The sequence below is a fragment of the Vigna umbellata genome, chromosome 2 (assembly GCF_029865625.1).
Source record: "Vigna umbellata cultivar VRB3 chromosome 2, Vumbellata_1.0, whole genome shotgun sequence".
Lineage (NCBI taxonomy): Eukaryota > Viridiplantae > Streptophyta > Magnoliopsida > Fabales > Fabaceae > Vigna > Vigna umbellata.
Genome location: NC_142166.1, coordinates 3,028,467 through 3,042,502, shown reverse-complemented (window position 1 = coordinate 3,042,502; position 14,036 = coordinate 3,028,467). Strand labels below are relative to the sequence as shown.

Here is a 14,036-nt window from a genome sequence, read left to right as displayed (position 1 = left end):
ATCTTTTTTCATTCTTTGTTATAACTTTATCACTAAACCACTTTATTACTCTATAATTGTTATCCATATGCATGTAATGTTTGATTAAAAAACTGCATTCATTAATTATTAAAATTTAGAAACCAAAATATATAAAAATTTGAAACAAAACTAGATTTCAGTTTTACATTTAAATCTATAAACTACAGACATATTTAATATATATATATATATATATATATATATATATATATATATATATATATATATATATATATATATATAAAATTATAATGATAAGCTTTATCCTACGAAATCTTTATTCATTAATTTATCAATATAAATATATATTACAAAACTTTATTACATGGATTAAGGCAAAATCAATAAACATGTTCATTGAATTAGTGTTTATAAATATGACCATATTTATGTCACAAATAGATTAACAATATATCTCTTAATCAATAATAAAATAAAATAAATAGTTATAATAATAATATCTTAATATCTCCTTAAATTGGAACATGTAGATCTTTATTAACTTGAATAGAAGATACTCAAATTGTGTTTTTTTTTTTCAAACCTTTGTAAAATATTACTATTAGTGTTACTTTAGTAGGAAGGTATGAGAGACAAATGATGTTAATTGCATTATGAATAAAAATAACACTTAACTTTGTTGGAAATCTTAAACCATTGACTAGAAACAAGGTCAATTTATATTATATAATTGAATACAAACAATTTTTATTAGATTGAGATAAGTTTAAACTTCACTTCCTAACATAGTATCAAAGCTAAGTTAAAGTCTATTCTAACGAAATTTATTATCTGTTGGACATATTGTTACCCATTTTTTGGCCCCTGTGAGCTAACTCATTAATGTATAGTATCATGTTCATGCTCGGTGTATATATATATCGACACAAGAGAAGTATGATGGAAGTCTCACGTCGACTAAAAATAAGGTCGTTTTTCATTTTAATGTTAGTATTTAATTTTTATGCTTAATGTTTGTTCTAATTTGATCTTCCTTACATGATCTTCTTAGATGTTGAAAAATGTCATTCAAACTTAAAATTGAAATTGAGTGGCTAATAAAATCTTGTATCTAATCTCAATAGTATATGGGAGGACCATCCCATATTTCATAACTTATCCACACGATGAGATTGTGATTGATTTTTTCCGTAAAAAAACACATACATGTAGTAAATAATACATCATAAGTCTCATATCCAATATCATACTCAATATTATTACACTATATTACTCTTCATTTTACCAATCATAATTAGAGACTAAAAGATTAGTAATGATATTTTTTTAGTCGTTATTACATTAACATATATCTTAGTTAAGTTTGTGAGTAATCATGCTGTAGTTATTCTCTTAATAAAAATTCAAAATATTTTTAAAGTTTAGTTATATATATGAATTCTTTTAATTTCTAATTTGCATTTGTCTAAATCTAATAAAATTTCTCTTGATTTGTAAATCCATTAAACTTACCAGCTTATTTTATAATTAAAAAAATATAGTTTGTTTCAAAAAATTAAGTTTTTATATTATTTATATAAATATATGATAATATTAGTGTAGCTTAGATCATTAATTTGTCAAATTATTAATTATAATGAAGTAATTTAAGGTGATTTTAATTTATTTCGAGCAATACGTTAATTAATCAATTAAAAAAATTAAAAATATTATATGATTAAAGATATTTTAATATATATATATATATATATATATATATATATATATATATATATATATATTATTTTTATTTTGAGTAATTATGTATTTTGAAAAAGAAAATGGTCTTTTTTAAAAAAGGAGTAGGTGTTTTAAAATAATGTATGATAAATGATTAATGTAAATTTTTTTATGTTAACATATATATTTGGTTTTCTATACATTATTTAATACGTTTCAAAACAATATAATATATAATATTTATTAGGGTACTCAATAACAGGTTGAATACAACAATACTAATTTTAAACTACATAATTAATGTGATAATAAAGATTGTTACAATCAATTATGACACCGTTCAATACAGAATTTAATGTTGCCAGAATTATTGAAATTAATATAATTTATTGCAATGTAATACTACTTTTTTTTTATCAGTTCAACGGATAGAATGATATCACAATATGTTGAACTTAAGATCAATTTTCACATTTTGTGAATTTATAACAAAATAATAATTTTCACATTTTACTTGTAATTTTTTAAAAATATATCGAAATTAAATTTAAAGGAAAAATAATAAATAAGGGTATCCCATGTACACAGATTTTCGTTCAATATAATAAATATTTAAAAGAAATATGTTTTATTACCTTTTATTTGTCCTTTCGGTTCAAGGGCTACCCTCACAGTCGGCCTTGGCCCATTTGATTAAAATACATAAACAATACTACTTGTTTCAATCAATATTTAACTTTTGTTTTTAAGTGTGTTAATTTATACATGTACATTTTAAATATTGCCAATTAAATTAAACTTTTTATTCTTGGATTAGCAATACAATTATAAACTAAAATTTTCAGATGAAAAAAGACATTTCTAATTTGTAATCATGTAGTTAATATTTACTTTATATATGTGTGTATACATATATAATATGTTCGATTGAGTTAATCTAATGGCATGTTAAACTTCTAAAGTTTTATAAAAGAAATACATAGATTTAATCTATAATGATTGAAAACTTTTAATTTAATAAGTACATCATACATATAAAATTTATGTTAAACTGAATATGTTTCCACATTTTTTTAATGAAAATTAGAAAATGTTGTACAATTGCCACTTGTCAAAGGCCCCATGAACTTCATTGAAGCTATTTTATACTCTATTTTTTATAGATATAGTTTCAGCAAAAGATCCACCAGCTAAGCCTAAGATCCTATCACCACAAGATCCACCACCCAATAATTATTTTTCGTATTCAATAACAGTCATCCCAATTAATATCTCATTCATCTACTTCATCCTTCTGTTACCATTATTAATTTCACCCTAACACATTAATTATATAATCTAAAAACTATATTAATTGTACGATATATAGTTTTTAAAAAATATCCCCTCCACTGTCTCTTTTCATCATTTCAATCATCTTATCACATTTCTGTCCTTTTTTTTTCTTTTTAATGATAAAAAAATATGTAAATATTTTTTTTTCTATTGAGAGTTGTAAATGTACAATGGGAAAAATATATATCATAAAAGTGTAAAATTATTGGACGGTGGATTTAATCCGTACAAAATAATTGTCCTACTTCTGTAGTCCTATCCTTATCCCCTGTTCTTAATTAATTGCAAATGCATATCTCTCACCATTTATACCTATCCATCGTGGTACCAACCATGCATGTGAATATTTTTTACCAAATTACTGTGTTTTTACAAAGAATAACCCTCTTTTGAGTTACAGTTATTTAATGTATGATGTTCTTTATTGGTTTAGTTCATTTTGTTAACTTAGAGTTATTGTAGATTCTCTTACCTGTATTTAACTTTTAATATAGAAAATGAAGTTTTACCTAAAGTGCACCTCTAGTAGCTGCAAGCAACCTCTCTCTCTTCACAAACAGACAAAAGAATTGACCTAAAAATTCATATTTTTTTCATTTTATTTTATTTCTCAAGAGAAATTGGTTTAAACTTTAACTTTGGTTTACTATGAGTTGTCATATTCATTCATTAGTCCAATTCAACTGCCTAAACAACGAAAACAGGTTGATTCAACTTGGTTCAAATTTCTAAGGAGTCATGTTTTTTGAAGTTGACCAAATCGGTTCAATTATTTAGTAAAAGTATTGAACAAAATAAATGGTTTAAAAACTTTGTTTCATATGTATGATACGTTTCAAACATGATTGAATGAGAAAAGAGAACGAAAAAGAAAGAAGAGAACTTGAACTTTGTTTAAATCCCTTTTGCACATATGAAGTATGAATAATGATACATGGTTTACAAATTACAGTTGTCACCTATATATCCTTATTTTACATTTGCATTTTACAGATTATAGTAACATCTTTCTTTCTGTTTACACTTCATATGATGTTTTTGCTATTTGCAAAACTTGGCTGGAGCTGTCAAACTTGCTTGACAGACGATTACTTAATGGCAGAACGAATGTTTCAGTTCTTGATTTGTTGCACGGTTTGGACAGAAATAGAATGTTTGAGATCACCAATGTGGAGTTCATGCTCACCAGATGGGATTCTTCGAATGCCGAACTGGTCCACGACGGACAAATGTTTGCAGACATGAACACCAACCTTCAGACGCTGCTTCGACCCAGCAGGAACATGGGTCTTCTGAAAGTTCACTAGTTGTTTGATCTGAGACCATTTTCCAGGTGGTGGTTTCGAGAATACAAGAAGGGTGTGGGTGCCATCCATGGAGCCTTCGTTTTTCACTTCCACGTGGAATTCCATCTCCAATGTATCATCACAATTTGCGTGGCTCACCCTCACTGCTTCGCTTGAAAGGGTTGAGTTTGTCAAGGCTTGGAGAGTGGCTAAGGGCACTGACACTGACACCTCTTTTGGAGCAATGGCTAAGCTCTGGCTGAATCTCGAGTAACTTAACCCATGTCCAAATGGGAACACCACAGGTCCTTTGTAGAATCTGTAGGTTCTTCCTGGGTACCCCGTTGCTGAGTTTGGACGCATGTCCATGATTGTCATGGGTACTTTAGTCAAATACTTTTCCGGGTACCATGTCATGGGTAATCTTCCTCCTGCGTCACATAACCCAAATTTGAATATTCTACCTTTATATTCACGCGTCATGTAAAATAAACCGACGAAAAAGACGATGTGGGACTAAATTTACCTGGGTTAGTTTGACCAAAGATGACGTCAGCGATGGCAGTTCCCCCAGCTTGACCAGGATAGCCAACCCACAAAATGGCACTGATCTTTGGGTCATTCACCGCAAACGTGACATCAACTGGGCCACCGGACATGATAACCAAGATGACTGGGCCTCTGGCGGCCCTAGCCACCCTTGCAACGAGCTCTTGTTGGAGGCCTGGTAAGAGAAGCCCAAGTCTATCTCTGGTTTCTGCTTCTATGGACTGGTCAAGGCCCATTACCAGCACAGTGGCGTCAACTTGCTTAGCTACGGTCTCTGCTGCTCCGAACAGTTCGTTTCCCCTACAAGCCACATTCCTGCATCCAACTTGATGTGAAGTCTTCACATACCTCGCAATCCCTTGCAAAGGACTGGTATAACCACACGCCACACCTACCACAAAACATCATTCTACATCAACATTTTTCTCACAACAAGTACTATGTTAGTTATTATTAACTTGTTAAGTTGTTAACTGACCAGCATAGTTTCCTATCATTGTAACGGTGGCGTCCGAATTGGGTCCGATGACTCCTACGGTGCGGATTCGCGCAGGAGATAGTGGTAAGGAGTTTCTTTTGTTTTGTAACAATACTATGCTCTCTCTGGCTGCTTGAAGGGCCAGCTGTTGATGGGCCGGGGTGCACACGTCTCTTGGGCCCAAGTTTCCGTATGGTTGGGCCGAGGGTTCGCCGTCGAACATGCCCAATCTCATTTGGACCGTGATAAGGTTGGCCAAGGCAAGGTTAAGATCGTTTTCGGAAATGAGTCCCTTCCTAATGGCAGCGTCGGTGTGGATCGCCAAGAATGGGCCACAGTCCAAGTCCAGGCCCGCTTTTATGGCCTCCGCTGCCGCCTCCTCGGGTGTTCTTGTGTAGTGTTGGTTGTCATAGAAAACTCCAACCGAGTCACAGTCCGAGACTATGTACCTATTTGTTGTGTATGACAAAAACATGGTCAGAAAATTGTTAATACGTTAAACCAAAAGCCCAAGCCCAATTGAATATATTAGACTGACTAACCCATTGAGCCCCCATTGGCCGCGTATAGTGTTGCGAAGGAGATCAGGGTCAGCACACGTGGGCTTGCCATTCACCTGATTGTAAGAACACATCACACTCGCCACTTGTCCTTCCAACACGCAGGCTTTAAATGGCACGTCGTAAGTGTCCTCCAGATCCTGTTTGCTTACCTGCACGTGCGGCAACAAAAGCCCACAAGAGCAATTCAATTTGAGCCCATGCTTTTATATGGGCTTTAAAGCCCGCCTTTTTCATTTACTCTGAGTAATTTATTTAGGTTTATTTTTGGTTTGTTATTATTATTGGCACTTTTTTATTAAAGTCACGTCACGTCACACCATAATGAATGTGGGTTATGGCAATGGTTGTGTAAGTGGTGATTGCGTAGTTCGAGTGGCATGGGTGTCACTTATCCAACTAATTTGCAAGTGGGCGCAAGTCATTGTCTCAACAACTTGCATGAGTTCCAATTCAGCCAAATTCGGTTGTATTTTTTTCTTCCATCATACAAAACAACTAATTTGAATCGAAAGGACAACATCGACAGGTAGATCCACCTTACTAATATACACACATTTAGCCTTGCTTCCTCGCCAACATAGATAGATAGACATAACATAGCCATAACATGGCTGTGTATATATATTTATCCATGTCACCATTGGAGACATTTCACTATGCCAACAATTTCGTTTCCTCAAATTAGTTTAACCTCAAACAATCACAAAAAGCAACGAATAAAAAAACCATGTATAATAAAGTGTAAAAATAGTTTGACAAATAATGAAAAAAATAACAATAATAATACCTTGGCATTGAAATGAAACCTGTCTACGCCATTCCAGTTGTCAAGGTCATAGGCAGTGTAGTGTTTACAACAAGCAGCGACCTTGAGGCGGTTTCCGGCGCCGTCGCCTTGGAGTCCTTGGACATAGCTGGCGGCGTATTTTGCGGCGAGGGTTGGGTCTTCGCCGGGAGTCTCTTGGCCGCGGCCCCACCGTGGGTCGCGAAAAATGTTGACATTTGGACTCCAATACGTCAAACCAGCCTGTCCACCGTTGTACATTGCTCTTGCTTCATCAGACACCACCTGCATATATATCCATGAATGATTAATTAGGTACATTTGTTTTTCGGCAGTAGGTCCATATGCATGATTACTTAGCCACATCTTTTTTTAGTAAATTCTTAAATTAGTACCTAACAATTCAATATGCAACATATAACTTCTTCGTTAAAATTTTCATATGAGTATGTATGAATTCTTGGAAAACGTATCTATTTAGGTATAAGAAATTTCGGATTGAATATAGACAAATTTGTTCATGTATTTTAAATGTCAAGTATCCATAAAGGACTTATTTTTATGAGTATCCAATCAAACACATCGTTTTCAATTTTGAAGGAGATATTTATCCTATTTTTTTATTCATTAAAAAAACATTAAAAAATTTTAGACCCTCTACATATATTTGGTACATGTGATTAATTAAAACACCAAAATAAAATAATAATTATTTAGAATTTTATCATAATATAAAAAAACAGAATATTTAGAATCTTAATTATTTTTAAACGAAGTCCAGTCAATATAAAAAACAGATATTTAATTAGTTTATTTAAAATAAAAAATATAAAGAGAATTTTTTTTTACCATTGTCTCCTAAATCTCTGGCTCTACCATTGGGAATCTGCCTAGTTTCTTCAATATATATACTCTTTTATTCTTTTTTTCCTGAAAAGAAAAATCTTTATCTCGGTTTATTCTGTCTCTTATCTAAACCACCAACCGCAATAATAAAAAGTTTCTTTTGACACTAAGAGACAAACAAAACACCCCATTTTTGACATTTTCTGGAATCTACATGTCACTATAAGAATAAGTAAAAATTCAAATCAGCATCCAATGGTTTTCCTTTTCATCATCAGAACTTCACTTAACCAATAATACTTTAATATAACAGCTTTGGCTAATGCAATTGGCTATTACTTGCTCTTGTTGTTACAACAATAATCGCAACTTTTTTCATGGTCATTAAAATCATTATCCATGTATAGCCCTGGACCATAACGAGAATGAAAAGCAAAAAGACGTTTGTGGAAAAGTCGACGCAAGTTTTGGCAAGGGGTTGGTGTGGTGTGGGCAACATCAAAGACCTACTATGTTCTTCCAATTATTCACAAACCAATTATTTAAAAAGACGATCAAATTTCATGCAAATTAAGCAACTTCAAGCATGCAAACTAAGATAATTTATTTGTATCTCCACAAACCTTAATTAATTTTGATGGGAAAGAAATTTCAATAATTGTTAAAATAAACTGAGGTCAGAGTTAGAATCCTTAACATATTTAACTAAACTATAAGAGTTAAGTATGAAAAGGATCTACTAATCACCAGCAAAGTGAAATTAATTATTATTCTAATCTAAACCGATGAACATTTAACTAATGACTTAAAGAGGGACTGAAGACAATGACAACCGAAACCACCACCAATTGTTGCTTTCGTAGTTAATGAATCAATGGCGTAATGGACTTCTTTTACCGTCTTGTTGCTGACAATTTAGGTTGATGAATTTTCAACGTTATCATCATTTTCTTTACCATTAAGATGACCATATTATCAGATTGCACATATATTCATATTAAAATGCATGCAAGCCACATGGTGGTTGGGACACAATTCGTCAGCTACCATGTAAACTAGCTAAAACAGGTGAGTGTATAACTGAGTACTAAAGTAGTAGCACCACATTCTTAATCATATATATACGAATTCAGAAAAATAAAATAAAACTTTTTTGGATGAGAACATAAAAAGAAAGTAATAAGCAACAAAAATATCCAGTCACTTTTTATATCTACGTGTCCAACAAAAACTTTTTCGGTCGTTCTTCAGATTTTTGTAACTAAACAGTAGAAAAATGTAAGAAATCTCGAGCTCCGGATTCAGGACCCATTAGATTATTTTATTACCGAGTCAAAACTTAAAAGTACGTTCAAAAGTCAAAAATTCAAAACTTACGAAAGTAACCAAAGTAATATATAGAGTATGTTTATACAATAAAAAAGTTTTGATTATTACACGCAATAAGATGTGGGAATTTATATACCTTCTTGAAAAACATAAAATCATTTCATCGAACTAAGGTGATCACACTATAAATAGAAACATATATGACGATGGTGATGATGATATGTAGAAGGCACTTTTACCTAAGTGGGTAGTGTGTGGTGTTATATTGGAATTGTAATAAAGGCATGCATGCAAATGCGATATGTAAGGTATTAAATAAGGATATAAAAGGTGATGGATAAATGGGTGAATTTATCATGAATGGCCGAAAAGGAGAATAAAGGAATCTACTTTTAGTGTTATTTATTAGCGAACCGAAATGAATATTGAAAAAGTTGAGGTCATAAGTTTCGTGGGAGAGATATGATAGAATAAAGAGGAGTAGAATAATGAATGAGAGGGTAAAAGAATCTGACCCGTCCGATTTGGCGCCAGAGAGATTGATTGAAGGAAGCAGCGGTTGTGATGACTTGGGGGAACATGGTGGCGCCAGGGAAGGCCCCACCGAACTTGGTGCCGGGGCCCACATTGGAGACGCCGTGAAGCGCCTCGGACCACCACTCGTAGCCTTGGATACCGAGCCTGGGCACGGCGATGGCGTTGTTGACCACGAGCCTGATTTTCTCCGGCAATGTGAGTCTGGCTATGAGGTCCTGAACCCTGACGTGGATGGGGACGTTGGTGTTGCAGAACTTGAACCCCCTCGTGAGTCCGTTCCTAGGGTCGCATGCAAAGGGCACCCTCCCTTGGGCTGGCCTTGCGAAGGACAGTGCAACGCAGAGCACTAGCGCAATGGCTAGTAATTTGGTGTGGTGTTGAGAAGCCATGGAAGAATGAGGGAGTGAAGAGTGCGAGTGAGTGGGTTGGGATATATATAGAGAGGGAGTTGCGTCTTTTGCAGGGTTTGATTTCGATGTGGGGACATAGAGAGTAATAAAAGTTTGATGATTGCGTTTCCACGTCGATTAATTATATGACCGTAATAAGGTTGATGAGAAGAGAGAGTGAGTCAGTGTAACACGCAGTTAGGCTCAGTGGGTGATGGCTGGGTTGGTCCCATTTACTAGTGTGGTTGTAGATGCTAAAACACATTCATTAAAATATATTACACGCCATAACTTACAAGATAAAGTAAGAAAAACAACCCAATAATTTAAAGAAAAAAACAGAGAGAGCTATAGAGTTGTTTTAGAATCGAGTTTTGGACAGTCACGGACGAAAGAATCTCTCACTTTCTTACTATCGTTAGCTCAAAGTTTCCATATTCATTTATGTTTTTGTTCTTTCATTCGCTATTATGCTGTTCTGAGTTTTCTCAAATACATTAGAAAAGAAAGGTGCACAGGTCCAAATATGTGAGGGTTTGCGAAGGTTCTGTCTGCACACCAGCTACAGAAGACCGTTCAAATTGAAAACTCTGCGCAGTATTTGGGAGTTACCTATGATTCACGAATAAACGCTTTCACTTTCATCCCCGTGATGTTTCTGCAATTGACTAAAGCACCATAAAAAGAATATCAAAGCCCCGTGACAACATTCGAAGAAAATATGTCTGTTTTGTCGTGTTTTTACTTCTGTTTCCATCTCGCATATACGTGTACTTATGAAGAAAAAGCTACATTTTTTCTATGTGAATTTTTCTTCTCTATCTGCATGCCAATGTTGATTGCATTTTCGTCCAATATGGTTCTATTTTTTAAAATTCTACAGAGTTGGGTGAGTCCTTACTTACCCCAGAAAATTGTAATAGAAAATTATTATTGATTTCTTGTTAAATATATAAACATGCATGCATGTACATGAAACTCTATGCCAAGTTGTAAGGGTCCCACGTGCTTTTGAGAAGTGCATATATATATAGATAGGCTCGTGGGCATTTTTTGTGTTAGTGATTGGATAAGGAAATGCTATCCATCTATAATTAGTGTATATATATCTTTTTATAAAGTGCAATAGGAATAATTGAGAATAAATTGTAGGGTTCTATGAATTTTTATTAAAAAACGTTCCAAATATATAAAAATTGAAAGCATTGACCTAATAAATAATTTGAAATTATCTGCGAACAGCACGTCCCATTTTGTTTCATTTTTTGTGAATTATGTGATAGCCAACCAACTTGGGCATGTGAGGTTCTCGAGCAAGATTCCAAGTTCCACATGCCACCACTGTCTCAATACAATAACAAATAAGCCAAGCATGGAATGCAAATTCTTGAGGTTAGATTTTTATTTTTCAAAAAGATTATGATCATCCTATTTGAACCTTTGATTTGTTCAAACATGATATTGTATGTATCATGTTGGATCGAAAATCTGGTGCATTAATTACAGAATCACTAATTCGTGCTTGAATGTGGGGAAAAAAATAATCATTTCAAGGGGAAAAAATCAGGAAAAAAACGAGGAGTGTACGTAATGGTTTGGTCTTCTTTTGTTCATTAAATTAGGGTAAACCCTTTTATGTCCAAACAAATAACCATACACTAATATGTATAGTTTTTTCTTGCTTTACGTCTTGTAAAATTATAAGAAAATCAGTTTGTTTGTTTGTTTGTTTAAACTTTAAAAAAAAAAGCACTTTTTTTTAGTTAATATATGTACTATATATTCTCTGTAATAAATATTTTTACACACATAGGATAGAATAACTAAGGTTTAATGTCTCGGTAGGTCCCTATTTTCGGCGTGAATCTCAAATAGGTCCCTTTTCTTTTCAGCGTCTCAATTGGGTCCCCATTTTTGTAAAATTGTAACAATTAGGGGTCTGCTGTCAAATTGGACAAACGGCCGTTTAATTGTTTCTTACGTGGCATGAACAGTGTTTTCAGTAATGACACGTGGCATGATTCCCATCTGACACGTAAGAAACAATTAAACGGCCGTTTGTCCAATTTGACGGCAGACCCCTAATTGTTACAATAGGATAAATAGAACTTTCTCTTTTAGCACTTAATAATTTTAATATTTTTTCATGCATTTTTAATATTTACAAATGCATAGGATAAATATTTGTATACAAATATTTAATAATTTAAATTATAGTTATTTTATCATATGTATTCTTTCGATCATGAAACTTTTAGTAAATTTTTATTTCATTCAAATTTTAAGAAAGTAGTGTAATTGTAGCAATGATATGTTAATGATGACAATATTTTCCTGAACATAAAATAAATTAGATATAAACTGAAAATAGTTACATACTCATAATACTAATAATTGATATAATTTAATTTGAAATAAATAAATTATTGTTATAATTCACAACAAAATATAATATTTTTACTAAACCAAAGGCATTCCCAACAAAAATATTGTTTAATTTAAAGTTGATATTAAAGATACTATATATAGTATTTCAGTAATAATTTAAAGTCGCAAAGTTATAAAATCTTTAAAAAAAAATACTAATTTCACTCACATAAGCTGTGTATATATAATACAAAGAGCAAAAAAATGAAAAGAATGATTTATTTACATGAGTGTAAAAAAAAAACGACTGAATAGGGTGAAATTCTCACCCTCTCCGAATTGGGTAGGGTGATTTTTTATAATTATTTATAAACATGATTTTAATATAAAAAATATCTTTTTAACAAAACGTTTGGTACTGTTAAATTTCTTTATTAGTGAAAAATATAGAACGCAACTACCAAACTCTTCATCCAGGATCTGATGCCAAACCAACCTACAATTAAAATAATATAAATAGATATTATTATTACAATGACATGACAGAAGAGATAGTCCATTAATTAGAAATAGGTGTCACTCCGATCCAACATTTATTCTTTAAAAATTCATGGAACAGATTTTTCGTCTCATCTTTTCCATAATTCTGAATTAAGAGCACATATGATCTGTTTTTCAGATAGAAAAACACAAATGTTTGAATAATTTGGTGTTGGGAAGACCACGAATACGATATCTGTGAACTAGAATTTTCGAGTGAAAAAATATATTTTAATATAAGTCATTATTCTGTCCCTTTTTCTAGTATGAGCAATATTAGTTTTTATCCAATATTAGAATTAGGTAATATTCTCTTTCCATTATGACAGAAAATGAATTTTGAAAATTACGTCTAAAGAAATTATTGTATTCATCAGTGGGTAAATGCTGACTATAAAGTTCAAGAAATGATGAATGAATCACCATAAGTTTAGAAGGGAAAGCTTGATTTTGAAGCATATAGAAAAAAGCAATTATGGTAAACTCTTTTTGTAGTTGAACATTTGTCATGCTATAGTTTTTAGTTAGAGTTATCATCATGCATGTTGTGTTAACACCCATCAACCAAAAAAGGGTACGCACCATTATTAAAAGCCATAAATGTGACCTAGATGATGGCAAAATTATAGTATAATGTTTTGCCATTTTAATATATTGTCTACTTTCTAATACTAATATAATATGCCTATTGTCAGATCTGTAGAATACTGAGAGAAGTTACCATATTTATAAATGGAAAGAGTAATTATGTGCAAGTAAAATTAACTCAGATTTTGTTTCTTTTATATGCAATTTCTTTTTAGTATCATTTCAAAACTTCTACTTCGAAAAAAGGGCATTGTAAAGTGAAATACGAACAAAAAAAGAGATTAAATAGTACCTTAGTTATGAATAGTTTTAACCGGGTAAAATAAACTCTTTATTGAAAAATTTTAGAAAATCAAAATATTTACAAAATTTACGTGAATTACATGACTCCATAGACTTTTTTCGTTTTAAATAAAAATATATAATTAATCATATTAATATAAATTTTTTTAAAAGTTTCAATAAACTTTTTGATTACTTATATCGGAAAATTATGTAATAATATAAAATGTTAAAAATTTTGACTGATTAAATATATTTTAATTTTCTTAATGGACTAAACATATTTTAAAAAATATAATATAATTATTTAATTTTATTGTGTAAAAAATTCATATAAATTGACTCAAAACTTAATATCACATCTTAATTTAAAAGTTTAAAATAATAAGTTTATGAATTTGTTTATTATATGTCTTTTTTTCTTTTTCTATTATATGACTTTATCAATTATTTATTTTCTTT

The 14,036-nt window shown here is 31.6% G+C and overlaps 1 protein-coding gene across 2 annotated transcripts; it reads right to left on the bottom strand.

The window, feature by feature from the left end:
- Positions 1-3,910: 3,910 nt before the first annotated feature.
- Positions 3,911-9,829, bottom strand: LOC124836859 (beta-D-xylosidase 1-like). Of its 2 annotated transcripts, XM_088105756.1 has the most exons (7): positions 9,387-9,506; positions 7,546-7,626; positions 6,700-6,981; positions 5,892-6,061; positions 5,350-5,798; positions 4,849-5,262; positions 3,911-4,753 (listed from the first exon to the last, which is right to left on the bottom strand). In XM_088105756.1, the coding sequence occupies exons 2-7, from the start codon at positions 7,546-7,548 to the stop codon at positions 4,149-4,151; spliced, it is 1,923 nt and encodes a 640-aa protein (XP_087961882.1). In that variant the 5' UTR covers positions 7,549-7,626; positions 9,387-9,506; the 3' UTR covers positions 3,911-4,148. The 2 variants fall into 2 exon arrangements, with proteins under 2 accessions (XP_087961882.1, XP_047168053.2); XM_047312097.2 differs by lacking the exon at positions 7,546-7,626 and having other exon boundaries at positions 9,387-9,829.
- Positions 9,830-14,036: the final 4,207 nt, after the last annotated feature.